Source organism: Garra rufa, chromosome 9 (genome assembly GCF_049309525.1).
Source record: "Garra rufa chromosome 9, GarRuf1.0, whole genome shotgun sequence".
In the NCBI taxonomy this organism is placed as follows: Eukaryota; Metazoa; Chordata; class Actinopteri; order Cypriniformes; family Cyprinidae; genus Garra; species Garra rufa.
Window position 1 is genome coordinate 20753988 of NC_133369.1, and position 22316 is coordinate 20776303.

Below are 22316 nucleotides of genomic sequence, written 5' to 3' on the forward strand. Positions count from 1 at the left end.
CTAGGAAGGATGGTGCAAAGCAGGCTAATGGGTCACAAAAGAGAATATCCCTCCCTACGGTGGTTTTAATACATTTATATATTCCAGAGAGGATTTGCTCTACCATACCACATGTGTTATGTTGTCATGTTAAAAGTAGCACTGGTCATTGAGAACATGTAGTGTCTGCTGACTGTAGCGCGCAAGCGCAGATCGCGTGCTTTGCTCGTGAAGCGTGTCCCGTTCTTTCGTCTCTCCACCTGTCCCGTGCGTAATTTCACTTTCATAATACCGGTGATCAACAAAGGTGCGTGCATTCTTATCCTTTTCAGAAAGTATGGGCATTTACATGTGTAGATAAGACTATAAACTTAGAAGCTAACTCCTCACGGTGTTATTCGCCGTAGCCTTTATAACAACTTTAAGAATATTTATCTGTTCACAGAGAACGTGTTTGCAGTTATTCCTATTAGGGTAAATACTAAAATGTATTATTACAGTTATAGTGCTTGAATCAGCAAAAATGTTAATGTTAATGTAAATGTTAAATTTAGATAAAATATTCAAATTCAATTGTTTTTGTTAGCTCTTTTGTTACAGACTTTTTATATTTAATTTAGCTTGCATATGATTATATTTTTACAGTGTGTTCCATGTTGTTTCAGTTGTGGATTTAATGTTTGTTTAAAATAGTATAGTTCAAGAAGTCCCACATTAGTTATTCAAATATTCTAGTCTGAGCTCTTCAAGCTGTTCAGATTTTTTTTTTTTTGCATATAGAAATTTCATTTTTGCGGCACACACGAGTCAAATTTAACCCAAGAAATTCCCAGAAGAGGAAAATGAGATTAGTGACACATCTTTTATTAGTGGTCTGTAATAGGAACTTTCTTTGTTTCTTTGTCGCCACAACCATGCCATCCTGTCACTGTTGTGTTATCCCTGACTTGAGTTGTTAATGTATATATTGCATCTTTGCAAAAATGTTTTACTTTTTTCGGATTTCAGTTTGCAACAACAAGAGATTTCTACAAACAACATAGAAATGAATATGTGTATTTTCTTCTCTCTGATCTCTCTTTTCACAGATCTTATGAGGAGTGCCGATCCTGTTGATTCCCAATGGCAGACGGTCTGCCTTCAAGATTCCTGGAAGCGTGTGTCGTTGTTGGACCTGCAAATGATAAACTAAAAGAGCTGTCCCAGGTAAAATAATATCATTTTGTGAGTCTTTGTTAAACTATGAGGTGTAAGGCACCGCTGTTACTGGATCTCTTTATTCAAAAACAATGTGTGAATCAAACATGATGAGACAGGTCTAGAGCTATATACTGATGGAATTCCTGATTCGGTGCATGTTGTTTTCGTTTTCAAGTTAACTCTTTATTCAAAAGCTAAAATCTGGTTATTTTAAAGGAAATACTCTTTTTTTTTTTTTAAGCCATAGTGATTCATAGGGCAATTTGTTTGTGAAAGGTGCAAAAGTTTACATCATTTTATTTTTGCACCTGAATATTGCTTTCAAAAAAATGCATTATGTTCATGTTCAGTTTACATATCAGTGATCTTAAAAAAGCATTGTGTCCAGTTTTTGCTGCAGGTGAATGGAAGTCCTTTGCCTCTGCTCGATCCCGAGGTTTTGCAGGTCCATGCACCCCAGTTTGTGTCTAAAGAGAGTCTCAGTGAACCAGCTGTGAGAAACTTCTTCATTAAGAAGAAAAATGATAAGCCTGTTTTTAAGGCTGGAAACCCCAAAGAAGAAACCACAGAGGATGTTCGTGTTCCCAAAGACCTGGATCTGGTGGCTCTGCCACAACTCTGCTTTCCAGGTGAAACAAATTTGCATGCAAAAGCTTGAGTGGTTATTGAATCATGTCAGTGCATCTGCTGCAACCCTGTTCCATGTAGATATTTATACATTACTGTGTAATACTTGAGAAAAAGTATAACATGTCTGTAGAAGGTGACAAAGGTCAGCACAATTCATACTGTAAATGTGAAATAGTTTAGGTCACAGTAGCTGTACCATTAATTTAGAATGATTCGATTGGACTAACATTTCTTTCTTTCTTTTAAATCAGGTGGGCTTCAGATAACTAAGGACCAAAAGGATGAACAGTTTCACTTCCTAGTCTTCACTGACATGTTTGGAAACCAGTCTCATGGAGTAGTTCTCCAGTTCTCTAGATCAATACAGGTCAGATTCTTCTTTACAGGGATAACCTCTCATTATGGTTGTGTATTGACAGATCACGTGTTCTGAAGTGCTCTACTTTTTCTTAAACATGAGTAGCTGTGAGATATGGCTGTGATTATTTATATAAAATGTTGTTTATTGAATAATAATATTTAATGACAACAGTCATCATAAAAGTTGGTAGGCAATTCAGTCAAAAGTACAAAGGCAGAGCTCTGATATACAGCATTAAAATTACATAAAATATAACGTGATGAAATTTTGCCTTCAGCCAGAACTATTCGCTCTGGAATAAATAATAAATTAATATGAGACAAAATACTGTCTGTTAGATTTACCCAAAACAAATTACATCTCATAATTTAACCACTATAGAAACATCAGAGCCAGTGGTGAATTCCAGAAAAACTGGCTGAGGTGAGGCTGCTGTCGGGTTCTCTGAAATCGTTGAAGCAAATTTTCAAATAGTTATCTTTATTAACAAACCACATATTTGATTGCTAAAAATCTAAAAAAAAATACATTCAGTGACACAAAAACGGTATTATTTATAAAATTATTGTGGATTTGGGTATCCGCCGTTGTGCTCGCTGTGAGAAATACCGCAAGCGGAATGATAAAAACGGTGAAACGCTTGGAGTTCTGATATCATTAGAATATCACACTGCTCTCAGCCAATCAGATTCAAGGACCAGAAAGACCTGTTGTATAAATATATTACCAGTGATCACCAAGAATGCATGCATTTTTATCTTTATGAGTAGAATGTAAGTTGCTGAAGAAAAACTTTGTTTCATTGCCATAACAGTTATTCCTATTTATTCTAATACTTACATTATTTCAGTTACTGTGCTTGAATTAGCAAAATGTAAAAAAAAAAAAAAAATGAAGGCAAATAAAAGCATTGACTAATTATCCAAAGTTGAATGCAAAGTGTATGTTTCTGCTGACTACAGTGAAATATGCAAATGTTTTTTTCTACAGAATTTTAACCAATTCATTTATAGATTTTTTTCTTACTGTTTTGCATGTTGTGGATTGAATATGTGTTAAAAAATAGTAACATTTTAATATGCCCTATTTGTTTATGCAAAGTAGGACATTTTAGGTCATACTAGGACAAAGTAGGACATCAGACATGTTCTGCACCAGAATCATAAGTCCCATCACATTATAGTATATAGCTCTGTCCAGTCATGCTTCATTCATATTTATACAACAGTTTTTTCTGGTCCTCGAATCTGATTGGCTGAGTGTGATATTAGAGCAATATCAGAACTCCAACAGCTGCTTCACAGTTTGTAATCATATCACTCCGCTTGCAGTACTTCTTAAAGCGTCATGGCAGATGCCCAAATCCAGTATATATTTTATAAATATTACTGTTTTTGTGTCACGGAATGTAGTTTTAAGAGGTTTTGAAGATACAGTGCCTTGCAAAAGTATTCATACCCCTTCATTTTTTTTTCACATTTTGTTTTGTTCACATTTTGTATCTTCTTCCATTATGGATAATGCTTCTGTGAACCTTCAATGCAGCAGATTTTTTCTGAACTCTTCCTTAGATCATTGCCTTAACGCAAGTCTGTCACTGAGCTCTACAGGCAGTTATCTTGACCTCAGGACTTGGTTTTTGCTGTGATATGCATTTTCAGCTGTTAGACCTTTTCTGAGAGGTGTGTGCCTTTCTAAATCATACTCATTCAAATGAATTTGCCACAGTTTAACTCTAAAGCAATTTAAATCTAGAAGCAATATGAATGCTTCTGAGCTAAATTTTGAGTGTCCCAGAAAAGGGTATGAATACTTATGCAATGGGATCTTTTCAGTTTTTTATTTCTAATACATTTGCAAAGTTGTTACAAACCTGTTTTGTGCTTTGTCATTATGGTGTATGAGATGTAGATTGATGTGGAAAAAAAAGTAATTTAAAGCAGTTTAACATAATGCTGCAACAAAACAAAATGTGAAAAAATGAAGGGGTATGAATATTTTGCAAGGCACTGTATAAGGTTATAAAGATAACGTGTATTTGAAAATTTGCTTTGCCATTTTTGGACACACAATCTAGATGGTCAACGGCTGTTCAGCTCATAAAACCCGCCCGAGAGCGGTCTCACCTCGGCCAGATCTTCTGGAATTTACCGCTGACTCGGATGTCTCTATAGTGGTTAAACATGAGATGTCTTTGGTCTTATTAATCTATTATTTGTTCCAGAGAAGATATAGTTTTGGCAACATCTCATGTTTATGTAAAACAAAAATTTATTTTGCAAAATAAAACCGATACCTTTGATTAGTGAAAATAAAATTGCAATTGGGTGTACTTTCCAGACTATATAGTGGTGTTTGGATGCCGTTTTGATTAAGGGCAATGACATTCAGACGTTTCGTTTTAAACCCTGTTATACAGGAAGGAATGCAGAATGGACACCGGCACTTGTACAGGTCTCCACGACTCTACATTGCTTATGCAATATGTGTTATATCAAAACACCCATATTACAATGCTCTCAGGGACTGTCTGTCTAGGTAAGAGTCAAGATTCAAGATATTTATTCACATATATTGAAAAGCAAGAAAATATTGGGCAGACAGGAGAATATATAACAAGACATATATATTAACAGTATTATATTCTGCTATTCTGTCTATCCCATAAGAAACACACCCATAACACATTTATTTGCATAATTTGAATTAAGTAGGAAACTACAAACGAAATTCCTAACAGAGCTTGTTTTGATATCACTTCAGAGCCACAGTATTCACTCTTTTCAGAGAATTCAACTTTCTGTCTGTCATAGTTGTCTCTGCATATTAAACTGATATAGGAGAAAGCAGTTTAACATCCAAAATGACACACACCACCTTTTCTTCCATTTCCTAAGTTTTCGTTTTCCCATCCGCAGTCTCTTAGGTCAGCTCAAAATCTGTCAAATGGCTGATATGGAAGAGCAAGTGAAGGAGTTCTCTGCTAAATTGGCTCTAGTTACAGTTCCTCCTCCTGGTCAGCTGTATGTGGTGGGTTCTTTTAGGCCTCTAAAGTTTGGCAAAGTCAGCAAACTGAAATAAAATTGTAATGATGTGAAAAAGTCTATGATATGGGATAATGTTAAGACAAAATACATAATATAAGTGAAGTATATTTACATTATTTTCATGTCAGGTGTTCAACTTACGACCTCTGACGATTGTCCTTCCATCCAGAGAAGATAAAAATCATCCTGTTATTGACCTGGACTTACATCTCCCGCTCCTCTGCTTCAAGACCAGAGAGCTGCTGCAGGTTTCACATTATAAATGCTGATGACTTCAACAATAATTTAGGGGGTTTTAGTAAACACAGACGGTCTGGAAATCACAACCAGTCAATTTTAGATCATTTTTTAAAGGTTCTTTTTAAATAGATGAACTTTTTGATTAAACAAAAATGTTACTGAAAGTTTTGGTCCATGTCACATTGTAAAAGTGTTTTATGTCTCTGTTCCTCTGCAGATTATAGCCAGTATACTCACAGAGCAGCGTATGGTGTTCTTTTCTTCGGACTGGGCCAAACTGACTCTGATCGTAGAATGTTTCATGCTGTATATTTGGCCCCTGCACTGGCAGCACCCACTGGTGCCTATACTGTCCCAACAGATGCTTGACTTTGTTATGGCACCAACTGCCTTCCTCATGGGATGCCACATCAGCCACTATGAGGAAGTTGCCAAGGTAAATCCTATTAATTCATTTAGTTTTTCTGTAGTTCAGGATTTTTCAAACTGGGGTCCACAGTGGGGTGATAGAGGGACTGGGAAAATCTAAATGGAGAAAACTATTTTGATTATTTTTATTGATGATATTTTTTATTCTGTATTAAAATGTAACTTAGTATAAAACACTTACATATTTTATAATACTTTAATATTTAATATAATTATATTATTATTGTTATATTATAATTAATATATATATATATATATATATATGTGTGTGTGTGTGTGTGTGTGTGTGTGTGTGTGTGTGTGTGTAATTAGCTATGTTTTTCCTAATATTTATTCATTTCTTTTGGCTTTAGTTGGTGCTGATTCATTCAGTAATGAAACAAGTATTTACGAGTGAATCATTGAATCATTCATTCAAACATTTTTTTTAATATTAATTCAAATTAATTAAACATTTTAAATAGACTGCAGCAATTAATATTTTGTCGCAACCTCTTGTAAATGACATGTTATTTTGCTCAGTTAATAATCATGAGAGAATCATGATCTTTATTTGAAAAAAAAATGTGATTCTGAGTTTATCCAGAATGTGCAGCTCTAGCTTTAATACAATACCAACCTTATTATAATAATAAAAGTCAATTATTTAAACAAATTATTAGTTTTAAATCATTAATATTAATTTTATTAATTAATTTAAAAATGGATAATTAATAAAAAAATATATTTTTAATATTACGATTGATATAGTTTACACTGTATGATTGTGTATAGGTGCCTTTATATTTAGAAACATAATTTTTGCAGTTTTTGAATTTTTTCATCTTAATTGAAACCATCCCTAGCTAACTTTAATATGTTGAGAAATTCATGTTTTTTCTTAAATCAGCAGCCTGTCAACTTCTGTGGTTTGTAATCTGTGAAATCATTGTCTGTTTATCAGTTAACTGATGACCTGATTCTGATCAACATTGATGAGGGAACCGTGTCCTGCTCTGGCTGTCATTACATTGATGTCCCAGACACCCCGCAGGCAGCTGCTGAGCATTTCAAGTGTCGGTAAGAAATATTTAACCATGAAATGTAGTCTTGCTAACTCTCAAAATATACAAGATAATAATTAACTCACATTATCAGAGCGGGCTGGTGAGACCAGGGGCCTGTACCATGATGGTAGCTGAACAAACTCGACAAATCCAAACAGTCCAATCAGGCTTTATGGGTACCATGATGCTGATCATCAGCTTTCTTTGTCAATTTAAGAAGTTAATCTTTTACTAAACCTCCAATCCATTCATGTGTAATGGATTTACGAGTACAATAATTATATAAATGATGGCGCATTCTAAACTTAAACTTTATGGTTTCTAACAGTCAAGTTTTTGTCAGATTTGTAATTGTTTCCCTTGGATCTTAATGTAGAAGGAAAGGTCTTCAATTACACTATGACCTGGAAATGGTTCATCAGAGAAGCTGTTGCAATCTTAATGAGCTGCGGATGCAGAGAAGACAATGGCAACACAGTCTCAATTTGGATATACAAAACATCACCCTGGAGCTCATCGTTAACATGTTTAGGTTTGTAAAAGCATGTGAAGAAAACTAGAACTGACTTTTTTGTATCTTCTACACATGTGTAATTAAAAATAATGCTTTTTTTCTAGAGATGTCAGTGATTACCTTAATCACGAACACAGAGTTTTTAACACCGATGAGTTTCTAAAGACCAGGGAGCCAGAAGACCAACCATTTTATAAAAAGGTGATTTTCCAGTTAATAATATGTCTGGTCTTCAACCTTTGACTGCATGACTGATGGATTTTTATTCATGATAGGTCTTGGAAACACACATTTTCCACTCCTTCTTGAAAGAACGTTTGAATGGAAAAATAGATAAATTCACCCAAATGGATCTTAATACTCAGACAGAAGACAAAAGGTAAGTTCAAGCTGTGATGTAACAGATTTTCCACATTAATAATAAAAAATGTTTTGTAAAACTAATACTTTTATTCAGCAAGGATGCAATAAATTAATCAGGAGTGACAGTTTATTTTATGTATAAAGTATGAATAATTTGTAACAAAAAAATTGTTATTCATTTCTGTAGACTGAGTAGATCATTGGATTACTCTCGCAGACCCACCATAAAGGAAATAAAGATTTTGCGAAATGGTTCTTTAGACAGCGGTTTGAGTAAACGTCTGGGCTCAAGTCTCCCTGACCTAGACAACAAGAAACACCTGAATGTCCTCAAACAGTTGTCTCCAACTAAGATCCTTCCTGAAAAGTGTAAGAGAACCGCAGTACTGTAATTCATTGGCACAGCTCAGTTTTGTATTTAGATTATTAATCATCTTTATGAAATTCCTTTTCCCAAAAGCTATGATTACTCCAGTCAGGCCAGTCAAGAACTTCCAGCTCCCAGATTTCCCTTCTCCCTTGAACTTCACCAACATACTTCATTACTTTGGAGATCTTATCCTCCAGCTGAACAAAGCCATATCAGCCAGCCCAGCTGTTGATTCCTTCCTGCTAGCAAGATACTTTTACCTGCGCGGGCTCATCAACATGCTGTGCTCTAAGCGACTGGATGCCCTCAGTGACTTCCAGAACCTCTACAAAACAGATATTGAGATTTTTCCTGGCGAGCTGGTGAAGACACTGGCAGACTCTCTGCAGATAGAGGAGAGAGCCCAGGCAGAGAAGAGACCTGAGCTCAGATGGCTCATCTGTCAGGTGAAGAAGAATGAAAACAGTGAGCATGTAGAATCAGATTGTCACGTGAGAAAGTTTGAGCTTCCCAAGACCCCTATGCAGCTGGAGGAGTTTGTGAAGTGCACTCAGCAATCTGGTATTGTGCGGGACATGGCAACTTCAAAAAGATTGTTTGAAGCTCTCACTGTTGGTAAGTTTGAGCTGTAGTGTGTCATTGTATAAAACCATTAGGTATGTGCAATATTTTGGTCGATGGTTTTAAAGGGATAGTTTACCCACAAATTAAAATATTTTTGATGATGCTTTCTGATCCTACATAGACAGATTTTGTGCACGAAAAGTATTTTTGTAGCTTGACAAAATTAAGGTTGAATCACTTCTATCAAATGGACTGTTTTAACAATGTCCTTACTACCTTTCTGGGCCTTGAACATAGAAGTGAATACTGTCTATACAGGGTCAAAAAGCTCTCGGATTTCATCAAAACTATCTTTATTTGTGTTCTTAAGATAAATGAAGGTCTTACGGGTTTGGGTGAACTATCTGTTTTGGTCAGTACTTGGTATGTATCAGCCTATTTTTGATATTTGAGCATGATAATTCTCCATGTGTACATTTGAATGGCCTTTGCTATTTTCTAAGGCTCATTTAAAGTTTATATTTAATGTTCAGCAAACCTTAAAAGACCAAACCGTAAGTCATAGAGACTTGAAACTTGGAGGGATGGTAGTACTCATACTGCCTACAACGTGACCAAGGCTCACCCCAATTGAACTGATGGGGGCACTGGAATTTTTACACAATCAGAATCAATCTAGTGCATAAAAATTCTGGAGAGTGAATATGAATAATTATCAAACTTATCAAAAGGTTTCGACTCTCCGTCGCAAAGGAACGCCAAAACGTTTGAAAGGGGCAGAGCCACTTTTAGTAAAATGCTAATAACTCCTGAATGGAATGAGATATCTTCGCCAAACTCAGAACACTTACGTGTAATCTCAATCTAAGGTCACAGGAAAAAAATTGCAGAGCTTGGCTACTTGGTGCCACTATTAGAGGGGGAAAACATAAAAATAGCTATAACTGTGCAACCATTTGTTCTTTCAACATGATAATGTGGGCACGGTCTTGGTCCAAAGTGCCATAAGGACATTTGCGTATCTCAAAAAACATGGTCGACGAAGTTTGCAGATTGGAACGAAACTCATGGACCTGTTCGACTCACAGCCTCAAAGGTCTGAGAGAAATTCTAAAGAAATCGGCCACTGGGGGCGTAAACAATTGTGCGTTGCTCGGTTTTTCCCACATACACGCGATATTCATATCATGTGATAGAACTCCTTATTCCGGACAGCTTTGTCTCTAGAACTGCTGCTGTGAATCAAATAGTTTGTTAAATGATTGAGAAGATGTCAAAAGCACTTTTGCCAACTAGTCCTAGGTTTTTTGCTTAGTCTAGAAAAAAAACACTGGAGTACTATTCTCTGGACTTTCTAGGTCAATTATCAAAAAAGTATTGAAATTTACGTTTTGGGAGGCTATAACGGGGTCGTTTAGAAAAGGGGTCTGTCCATATTTATCCAAAATCTTATAAAGGAAACTCAAAACTTCACGAAACCTGGTGAGCACATGAGACAGGTGAATCTAAACAAGCGTGCAAAGTTTTAAGGAGATGAAAAATACAAATAGTCTGCTATTTATTGTGATACTATGTAAAATATTTTGTCATGATTGTTCTTCTCAGGTGGGCCGAAGCATATTAATCCAGAGATGTTCAAAGTGTTTTATACCTTCTGGAAACAGGCAGAAGCACAGGACATTGACCTGCCTGTTGAAGTCTTGGAACACCTAGACAACAATGAGTGTGTGTACAAGCTGTCCAGCTCTGTGAAGACCAGTTATGGTGTTGGAAAAATTGCCATGACTCAGAAGAGGCTATTTCTGTTGAACACATGCAGACATGGATATGTTGAGATTACCAAATTTAGGGACATTGAGGTATATACCTGTAATATTACTTGAGAGGAAATGAGAAGCTAGTGTTTGTGTTTGTAACCGTATGAATCCTGTGAACTCAGGAAGTAAAGATCTCTGCTGCTTCATTCTCACTTTTGAGGATCCCATCTCTAAAGATCAAGAACAGCCTAAGACAAGAAATATTTGAGGCTAATTTAAAATCGGAGTGTGAACTGTGGAACCTGATGGTCAAGGAGATGTTGGCAGGAAGAATGATGGCAGACAACCATAAGGTATCTTTTTTTAGCTAAAATGGTATCTATGTTCATATCTTCATATCTTTGTTTCTTCAGTCGAAAAGAAATTAAGGTTTTTGAGGAAAACATTCCAGGATTTTTCTCCATTTAGTGGACATCAGTGGTGGCCAACGGGTTGAAGGTCCAAACTATAGCTTCAAAGGGCTCTACACGATCCCAGCCAAGGAATAAGGGTCTTATCTAGCGAAACGATTGGTCATTTTGGAAAAAAAGTAAACATTTATATACTTTTTAATCACTGCTATGCGTATACGGGTCTTTACAGATTACGTAATCATGTTGAAAAATGGGCATTTGACTTTCTTTGTACATTCACTTTGTAAACACTGGATCGGTACTTCCACCTACATCACGCGTGACATTTCCAGTGTGATTACATAATGTGTGAAGTCAAGCTAGTGCAAGATGAGCATTTGTGGTTAAAAAGTATATAAGTTTTATTTTTATTTTTAGAAAATGAATGACCGTTTCACTAGATAAGCCCCTTATTTCTCAGCTGGGATCGTGTAGAGCCCTTTGAAGCTGCAATTTAGACCTTTAACCTGTTGGCCAACATTGAATTCCACTATATGGCGAAAAATCCTGGAATTTTTTCCGCAAAAACTTCTTTTCGACTGAAGAAAGTAAGACATGAACATCTTGGATGACATAGGGGTGAGTAAATCATCAGAAAAAAATGTCTGGAAGTGAACTAATCCTTTAATAATAGAATAGAAATTACACTTTTAAAAAAAAGTAATTTATTTATATTAGCTCATAAATCTGTCCTGGAGCAAATAAAAAACTTACCAGCGGGGTTTCCAGCCTTTCAGTGTTTCTAACGGTAACAGGGTGTGTTTAGGGCGTCTACCTACAGTTGTCAAAACAATGCAAGTTTTGACAATGACATACATGTTTTAATATGCCCTCCTAGTTCATTCCCATTTCCTTCCATTAGATAAACACATCCTTTAATTGTTCAATGTGTGTGTTTTTTTATTACGGTTTCAGGTTTCTGTTTCTTTTTTAGTTTTTTGTTTGAGGAGTTCACTGTTGTTTCTTTTTCTAGATCATTGCGTGTTTAAACCACAAATGCACTAAGTACTTTACTTTGTGATCTGTGATCTCTTCTGTCTATCAGGACCCCCAGCATGTGCAGCAGGCACTGACCAATGTCCTGCTTATGGATGCAGTGGTGGGCTGTGTACAGTCACAGAAGGCTGTATGTGCTGCCTCCAAACTGGCCTATTATGAAAAGCAGCGACAAGAAGGTTTGTCTCACTCTTTACCTATAAGATCAACTGTATGATAAAGACAACACAGTTGTATTAAGGTCTCTTGTCTTTATTCCCCCAGTCCCGATAATCATCCCCAGACCCACAGCAGAGGCGCTGAAACACAAGATCAATCCATCCCAGAACATGACGAACCCTCAGTCTGTCGATGCCTTGCTCTACACTCCAGGTCTGAATGCAGGAGTATTTTGTGAAACAGTTAAAGGGATAATTCACCCAAAAATGAAAATTGTGTCATTAATTACTCACCCTAAAGTTGTTTCAAATCCGTAAATGTTAGTTCATCTTCAGAACACAAATTAAGATATTTTTTTATGAAATCCGAGAGCTCTCTGATCCTGCATAGACAGCAACACAACTGATATGTTCAAAGCCCAGAGAGGTAGTAAGGGCATCGTTAAAATACTCCATGTGACATTAGTGGTTCAACCGTAATGTTATGAAGCATCTTTATTTAACTATTTCTTCTCTTGTGTATAGTGTGTACAATGTGTACAGTTCTCGGCCTGTTTGTTCTGGCAGTGTCACATGACAATTTCAATGTGCTGAGTTGTCCAATTAGTGTTTGTGGAACTGTTGAGTAGAAACAAGGGGAGCAGTGAGGAGATTTGACTTAAATGCTACTCCAGATACTCCCTACTTAAAAGCCTTCAGATAACCCATATTTAACCCTCGACTTGGAGGATGTAGCAAAATTAAATTATGTAGTCAAGGAATGTTACAATGCCTGGTAGTGTGCTTAGATCCCAGAATAGCAGTACATTTGTTTGTCAGCTTTAATTAGTATTATTTTTCTTTATAGTATTGATTTGGATTAGGGTCGTCACTAACGATTATTCTGATAATCAAGTAATCTGTCGATTATTCTGATGATTAATCAAGTAATCGGATAATTATATATATTTTTTTTTGTAGTAATAAAAATAGACCTAAATGAACAATGACTTAAAATACATAGATATTAGCAATGAGGCAATAACAATTAGTTCAAATAAAGTAAGTAAAGCAAGTAATTGTAAATTACATAATGTATTATAAACAACAAAGCTAATTTGCATTACACATTATAACAAATGCCTGCAGAGGGCACCAACGGCCTGACGAATGTTTTTACACTTTATTGCATGATCTAATCCTGGTTTAATATTGAATAAACATTTGATTCAAATGTCCACTTAATCTTTAATATTTGGCCATTTCTTTATGATATAAAAGCTACAGCCATTTTTTTTAATATGTGGACATCAAAACGTGTAAACTGTGAGGGTGTGAATGAGGGTTTAAACTTTTATTTTGAAATGGCGATGAACTGTTGGTATTTTTAGAAAGATAATCATGTATCATGTGTTTGCGTATGTTTATAAATGATTAACTTACAAATCTGATGAAATAGTGCACATTGTAGTGCCAGATAAACTTTAGAATAAACCCAAACTCACAACAACATGCAGAGATGGCGTTTGCGATGCATTAGCCTAAAACTAACTTTTTTGCCACACCTCCCAATGACCAGTGACATGAGAAAATTCACCAGCCAAAATTATTTTTTGTGCCGACCATGAAACTCTTTTTGAGAAAAAAACAGGCAGTTACTTTAATTTTATGGTGTATTTATGGTGTAATTACTACTTTTTCCATCAGTCCAGCGGAAACAAAAGCTGTACTGCAGACGCACCGCTCCTGGAACGCACTGCCAAACCTCAACTGTGTGCAGCGTGAAGTTGTATGTTGTGTTCTGTGTTGCATTTCTTCAGTAAAGAGTTCCCGACGTCTCTCTGTCCACTGCTCTTTTGGGGATCAGTTAGATGCTATGCTGCATGATAGAATCGTATGCGGGGTTTTAGATGAAGGGCTGCAACGATGCCTTCTGGTGGAACAAACGCTCACATTTAAAGAGGAGAAAGGGCAGAAGAAAGGGCATTAGCTGCAGGAACAGCATTGTTAAATGCTCGCCTGCTTCGTAAGCAACAACATGAATCACTGCCTAAAGATGAAGTTCATTATGCAGCCCATACGCACACATCAGCACACAAAGTGAAAATCAAAACCATGACAAACCATGCTACAGGTGTGGCGGCCAACATTTTCCATAAGACTGTAAATTTTCCACTGCTGTATGCCATTATTGTAAAAAAAAAGAGGACACATTGCTCAAGTGTGTTTAACAAAGACAAGACAAGTAACAACAAGGAGGCAGCCGGTGTCAAAGCAGAATGACCTACAAACACTGTAACTCATGACCAACAAAATGAGTACCCTGTTTTCAGCGCAACTGCCAGATCAAAAAAAGGGATGCAGAAGACATATTTGGCCACTGTGATACTGAACAAAGGCAAAGTATTCCTCATAGTGGTTGATGCACACAGCAAAAGGCTGGAGGTATCCCTGATGAGTTCTATGTCATTGTCAGCAGTTATTAACACATTGAGGCTGCTTTTTTCATAGTTTCAGACAATGGCACTGCCTTCACATCCTCAGTGTTCCAAGATTTTGCGGACCGCAATGGCATTCGTCACGTCACTACAACACCTTATCATCCAAGTTCGAAATGGCCAAGCTGAACGTATGGTGCAAACAACCAAAAAGGCCCTGTCTCGCATCACCAAGGTTGAGTGGCAGACCCGTCTGGCTCACTTCTTGCTGTCACAAAATATCACACCGAATTCATCAACTGGAAAAAGTCCTGCTGAGTTGCTCATGAATAGGCAACTGACCACTGCCCTGGATCGCTTGCATCCTGGCCATGGAGAAGATATGCTTTGCAAGCTGGAGCTGAATGCTGGAAAGGGCCCCGGCACTGTTAGACAGTTTAGGCCACATGACTTGGTGTACATGAGAAGTTACACCAATGATTCTAATAAGTGGACGCAGGGGGTCATTACTGATGTCACAGGCCCCTTGTCATACAAGGTCAGAACCGGTGATGGGCAAGTGCACAGACGGCACGTTGATCAGCTGCTAGACAGGGTGACACCCTCATGGAGCCCATCCGGGTCCGGGCCAGAAGGCTACACGTCTATCTACCAGTACCCTTCAGTACTGAAATGCTAAATTACAGCCACCAGCATTGGAGATGGAAAATCCTAGGGAGGAGATTACCAGGGCTTAGAGCATATTAGAGTCCCCTCATTCTAGGAGATACCCTGTAAGAGAGCATCACACCTCAAAAAGATTTTGTGGCCTGAGGAAAAGGGGTGTAGTGTATTGACTATATGTTGCAATAAGTGAAACCTCTTTAAGAGAACAAAGACAGGGAGTGGCATGTTTAGTGATACTCACTAGGGAAAGGGGAAGTTCTAGTCAGATTACTTTAGTTTAGGTGCTGGCTGAAGTTGTATGTTCTGTTATGTGTTGCATCTACTCAGTAAAGTGTTACCAAACACCTCATCCTCCTGTCATTGAAGTATCTTACACAACATTTTCTGTAAACAGAGCTCTATGTAACCTACAGCCAGGCATGTGTAAATAATGAATGCATTAAACATGCATCGCATCTATTTATATAACTAAATCGTAGTGTTTGTGAATTCTTAATAGCATTATGCTTTTGGTTTTTAAATGGGTTTAATATGTGGAATGCTCCTCTTCCAGTATTTTGCCGATTACTCGACACAGGCAAAAAGCAACTGAGGATTTTAAAAATCGAATACTCAAATACTCAACTTTTCAACTTCTTCCAGGCCAGTTAACTTTCCCAGATAGAGATGTGGATGGAAACCCCAAGCTCTGGTGTGCTCTCAGCTGTGGAAAAGTGGTTGTGTTTGATGCTGTCAGTTGGTCCCTGAAGCAAAACTGCATTCATTTAGGAGAATCTCGACTGGTAAGATACTTCTGTTTGATTTTTAGATTACGCAATTTTCTTTAATATATTGAGGATTATAAAAACGAGTTTATATCAGCAATATCAGATGTTTTATTTAGTAATCCATTTATTGACACAGCAATCGTGAGAATGTGTTATTGAAGTAACAGAGACCTAAGGGATCTTTACCTTTTTCTTTTGCCCCAGTATATTGTGTATTGATGATGCCACCTTGTGGTCTGGTGTCTTGTTGCAGCCTTGTTTTTCAGTGTGTCTTACACTTCTGCCTATGGTTTTTGGATGTGTGGAAGAGTGAAAATTAAAGTTAATTTTCAAAAACAGATTTCACACAGCAGTCTTTTTTTTGTGCCCAGAACTGCATGATGGGATTGGACCAGGAGCAGGTGTGGATTGGTTCTCAGGACGTCATTTATATAATCAACACTCGCAGTATGCTGTGTCATAAACTGCTGACTGAGCACCATGGAGAGGTCACAGACTTCGCTCTGGAGAAACTGAACACTGAGAACAGATCAAGGTGAATATTAGACAGTAACAACATACACTAGGACAATACCCCAGTGTAATAAATATTATTAATGTTTATACATTTTATTTAATTTTATTAGAATTTATTATAATACTTATACATATTATAATACTTTGTTTTATATTCTATCTATAGATACCAGTCAAATGTTTTTGAAAAGTAAGGTTTTTAATGTTTTAAAAGGCTCACCAAGCCTATATTTTAAACAGTAAAATTTTGAAATATTTTTACTATTTAAAATAACTGTTTTCTATTGGAATATATTTCAACATGTAATTTATTCCCGAGCAGATTTTTTTAGCATCATTAGTCACATAATCCTAAAGAAATCATTCTAATATTCTGATTTGCTCAGAAAATTTTATTATTGTTCAAAACAGCTAAGTAGAATTTGTTCAGGCTTTTATGATGAATAGAAAGTTCAGAAGAACAGCATTTATCTGAAATAGAAATCTTTTGTAACATTGTAAATGTCTTTATCATCACTTTTCATCAATTTAAAGCATCCTTACCAAATAAAAGTATTAATTTCTATAATTTCTATAATTTAGAAATTTATACCGACTCCAAGCTTTTGAATAGTATAGTGTATAATGTTACAAAAGCTTTTTGTTTCAGATAAATGCTGATCTTTGGATCTTTCCATTTATTAAAGAATCCTGTAAAAATGTACTCAACTGTTTTAAATATTGATAATAATTATAAAAAATAAATGTTTCTTGAACAGCAAATCAACATATTAGAATGATTTCTGAAGGATTATGTGACACTGAAGACTGGAGTAATGATGCTGAAAATTTAGCTTTGATCACAGGAATAAATTACATTTTAAAATATATTCAAATAGAAAGCAGTTATTTTAAATAGTAAAAATATTTCACAATTTTACTGTTTTTGCTGTATTCTGGATCAAATAAATACAGGCTTAGTGAGCAGAAGAGACTTCTTTAAAAACATTAAAAGACTTACTGTTCAAAAACTTTTGACTGGTGGTGTATATAGATATATGATTAAACACACATATACACACATACATTTTAATTATATATTTCATTTATTTATACATTTAAATAATCTATGTTTATTATAGATAGATTAAAACCAAAGATAAATCTAATTTACTCTAAAAATACAATTAAAAGTGTCACCAGCAGATGGCAGCATTGTTTGTGATATTTTCTGTATATTTGACAGCTGTGGTTGAGAAAAGACATTGCACTATAAAGAAATGTCATTTTGATGTGTTCTCCAAGCCAAGCGCAGGTGTATTCCTGCAGTGCAGATGGCACTGTGATCGTTTGGCTCGTCCCCTCTCTGAAGGTGAAGAGGCAGTTTCATCTGTCCTGTGACAGACTGCAGTCTATTCAAGTTTACAATGACTCCTTATGGTGTGGTAAGTTTATCATCAGCTTGGTAAAACTGTCTAAAACTGTTGTAAGCTAGAAGCTTTTTTGATGGATAGTGACAATAATGAGGTTAATCTGAATATATACATTACTTAATCTAAATATAGCATGTGTTTATTGCTTGTGAAGGTGCCAGGGATTGCGTCATGAAGCTGAGTCCCAGTGGAACTCTGCTTTGTAAGATTTCCCTCCCAGATGATGTAAAAACCACATCCTTTAGCAGGGTTACACTGCTTATGGAGGTTTGTATCTTCATGGTCCACTCACAGTATCCGCTGTAACCAAATATGACCCCTAAATATGATGATCCCCAATCCTAAAATACATATACTGTGGTGGCTAAAATGATTAGAACACTAGTTTTTTCACCAGCTGGAAGTGGGTTTAAGTCAGTTATTTCTATCTTTTGCTGTAGTGTGTCAGTAGGAAATATCAGTTTACATTTCCAAACATTCATTTTGCTATTAATTGTAACAACCCAGTGAGATTTTTGTTTGCACAAGGAGTCTGACAACAGCCAGTGCTCCATACAGAGATCTGATCTCATCTTTATCCAGTCTGTCTGGAATGACATGAAGAAACAGAACAAACTGAGACTAAATCCAGAAGAACTGTGGCAACGTCTCCAAGATGCTTCAAGAGACATACCTGCAAAGCTACCTGAAAAACTATGCACAAGTGCACCTAGGGCAAAAGCTGCTTTAAATGCAAAAGATGGTCACACCAAATGTTAATTTTAATTGATCAATAAAATCTATTTATGACTTATTTTTGACAGCATTCTCATTATACAGCATTTTTACAAAGTGCCTAAAACTTTTAAAAATGTAGATTTGCAGGTAGGTTTCTTGAAGCATTTTGGAGACGTTGCCACAGTTCTTCTGTGTTTAGTGTCAATTTGTTCTGTTTCTTCATGTCATTCCAGGCAGACTGGATGATAATGAGATCAGATCTCTGTGTAGCACTGGATGTTGTCAGACTCCTTGTGCAAACAAAAATCTCACTGGATTATTACAATTAATGGCAAAATAATGTTTGCAAAAGTAAACTGATATTTTCTACTGACACACTACAGCAAAAGATAGAAATAACTGATTTAAAATCATGTTTTAGCTGGTGAAAATACTAGTGTTCTAATACTTTTGGCCATCACTTTACATATTTTTATACATGAAGACCCATTTATAATGTATAAAATGCATGTTTTAAGTTACACATCTTTATTTATTATTCTAATAAAAGCAGCTTTATGCTGTTTTAGTGTGTAGTTTTCCTTTGCTGTTTCATGCTGTTTGCACAAAAAATTTGACACCCTGACAGTCAGAGAGGTCAGCCATGCCACTAAATGGTGTGAATTCCATAAAATTATAATGCAATTAGATATAATCAATGATCTCAGGCTCTTGTTATGTGTTTTTTATAGAAAAGACAGATCTGGACAAGTTTCACAGACTCAGCAGAACTTTGTATATGGGACTCCAGTGACCCCGTCAAACCACCTAATCGGGTCACACTTCCCAACTGCAGTGGGGTCACCTGTATGATCAGAGTAAAGGATCAGGTAAGATGTTACCTCTTACATGATTTTCCATGATCACACAACACATACTAGAATTCAAAGTGACATATTTAAAGGTTATTATGATATAGTTAAGGTCAAAAGTTTACACCCCCCTTTCAGAATCTGCAAAATATTAATTATTTTACCAAAATAACAGGGATCATACAAAATGCATGTTATTGTTTATTGAGTACTGACCTGAATAAGACATTTCACATAAAGGATGCTTACATGTAGTCCACAAGAGAAAACAATAGTTTTTAATTTAAAGATCTTCTGCAGCCTCCGGAGGGCAGTACTAAATTAAAAAAAAAATATTATATTTAGGCAAAATAAGAAAATTCTGTTCAAAAGTTTTTACCCCCGGCTCTTAATGCATGGTTTTTCCTTTTGGAGCATCAGTGAGTGTTTGACCCTTCTGTAATAGTTGCATATGAGTCCATCAGTTGTTCTCAGTGTGAAAAGATGGATCTCAAAATCATACAGTCATTGTTGGAAAGGGTTCAAATACACAAAAATGCTGAAAAGCCAAAGAATTTGTGGGACCTGAAGGATTTTTCTGAAGAACAACAGGCAGTTTAACTGTTCAGGACAAACAAGGGGCTCATGAAAAGCTATCACTAAACAAAAAACACAACTGTGTTCAGGTAACAGCTGTATTAAGAATCAATGGATGTAAACTTTTGAATTGGGTAATTTTTTATAAATTAAACTATTAAACTATTATTTTCTCTAGTGGACTATATGTAAACATCTTTTATGTGAAATATCTTATTCAGGTCAGTACTAAATAAACAATAACATGCATTTTATATGATCCCCCTTATTTTGGTAAAATAATGTACGTTTTGACGTCCTTGATGTATTATGATTAAACATAAATTAATTATAGATTAATTAAAATCAATTACACTAACATTTTCTCAATAGCCACATATACTACTGTTCACTACTGTTCATTCATATGGCTGCAATAGAACATGATGATTTCAAAATGATTTCTGAAGTATCATGTGACACTGAAGACTGGAATAATGGCTCCTGAAAATTCAGGTTTGCCATCACAGGAATAAATTATGTATAATTAAATAGAAATCAGTTATTTCAAGTTTAAAAATATTCCACAATATTTCTGTATTTTTATTTAAACAAATGCAACTTTGGTGAGCATAAGAGATTTTTTTCAGAAACGTTTAAAAAAACTAAACAAACCCCAGACTTTTGAACAGTAATGTAATGTATTTTTGTTTGTTTGAGGATTTCATTTGTGTGATTTCAAATGAGATGAAATGAGAACATTATGGCAAATGTTGTCCCTCTTTTTCTTTCTCTAGGTCTGGATTGGTTGCAGTGGTGGGTCAGGCCTCAGCAAGGTTGTGGGGAAGATCTTTGTGTTGGACTCTGAGAGCCTGAAGGTTGAGAAGGAGCTTGAGGCCCACGAAGACACTGTTCAAGCTCTCTTCTCGGCAGAGGACCGATACATACTCAGCGGCTCTGCAAAACGTGACGGCAGAATTGCCATCTGGAGAGTAGATTAAACAAGCTGACACAACGTTTAAGGTATCAGCTTCACAAACAGGTGCATCAGGATGTGTGACTTGTGTACACCATAGACTGTGGTATACACAGTCGCCCTATAAAAGTATCATATAATCCCATCAGGCTTTGGTGAGCAGAGTTGTTTATAATGGTTTTGATTGTAGTTATCCAATGATGGCACTGTGAGGACCAACTAAAGTAACCTGAAGATTGCAAATACTTTAGATAAGTGAGTGAAACAACTACTACAAGGCTTTTTTTCCTCTACAAATAGTCCTATGTTAAGAATGCTCAGATCTCAGGAGTCTCTGTGGGAATATATTTTTGTATAGCCTGAGTATATGCAAAGTCTTGTGGCGGTAAAATATAAATACCAGTTTATTATATCTTTCTGATATATATATATCTCTCTGATATCTCAGACCTTTGAAAGCTGTTCTTATTCCAAGAAAGCTGAATATAGAATCGGGTGAGGTTTGTGGAGCTGCCATGTAGACAATTTCCTGAAAAGCCCTGGATCAAAGGGAATTGAGGTCCAAACACCAGCACTGCCTGAGGATGGACTGCAGCCATAATGAGTAGATTGTGTAACAGTGTGCCAGTCTCTGTGGTGTCTCTGGATTGGCTTGTAAGATTGTATGAAACCCTCTTTGATATACACTACTATCTCGGTTTTTGTTCTTGCAGATCTGTATTTATTTTACATCTCAAATGTTTTAGGGGGAATCTCACACAGAAATCCCTGGGTTGTATGTAGTCTCAGGTTTTTTTCCCCTTCAAAATGCTCAATACTGCATGCAAAAATATTACTGTAGTAATTTAATTATATCGTCAAACTGTTTTTGTACTAAAATAAGAATAAATTCAGTACAATACAGTAATAATTCCCTTGGTTTTTAAATATTATAAGTAATAATGTATATAATTGAAATAATGTATTTTTACTTAACAATAATGAGAATGGGGGGGGGGTACATTTGTACAGTTAAGGTAAAAATTGTACATACAGCTAGCAGAATCTGCAAAATTTTAATTACTTTACCAAAATAAAAGGGGTCATACAAAATGCATGATATTTCACATGAAAGATGTTTACTCCACTAGAGAAAAAAAATTGTTTAATTTATAAAAATGACCCCATTCAAAAGTTTACATACACTTGATTCCTAATACTGTGTTTTTACCTGAATGATCCACAGCTGTGTTTTTTTCTTTAGTGATAGTTGTTCATGAGTCCCTTGTTTGTCCTGAACAGTTAAACTGCCCACTGTTCTTCAGAAAAATCTTTCAGGTCCCACAAATTCTTT

General features: G+C 35.9%; 1 protein-coding gene across 1 annotated transcript; it reads left to right on the plus strand.

Moving 5' to 3' along the window:
* Nucleotides 1–1030: 1030 nt before the first annotated feature.
* Nucleotides 1031–21798, plus strand: dennd3b (DENN/MADD domain containing 3b). The gene is made up of 23 exons (XM_073847563.1): nucleotides 1031–1185; nucleotides 1568–1808; nucleotides 2061–2176; nucleotides 4590–4708; nucleotides 5089–5200; nucleotides 5346–5465; nucleotides 5675–5893; nucleotides 6830–6945; nucleotides 7309–7464; nucleotides 7551–7647; nucleotides 7722–7825; nucleotides 7997–8178; nucleotides 8270–8794; nucleotides 10349–10602; nucleotides 10683–10853; nucleotides 11998–12127; nucleotides 12213–12320; nucleotides 15832–15971; nucleotides 16328–16491; nucleotides 17757–17896; nucleotides 18039–18151; nucleotides 19333–19470; nucleotides 20805–21798. Exons 1-23 carry the CDS (start codon nucleotides 1102–1104, stop codon nucleotides 21006–21008), a joined length of 3753 nt encoding a protein of 1250 aa, XP_073703664.1. The 5' UTR covers nucleotides 1031–1101; the 3' UTR covers nucleotides 21009–21798.
* Nucleotides 21799–22316: the final 518 nt, after the last annotated feature.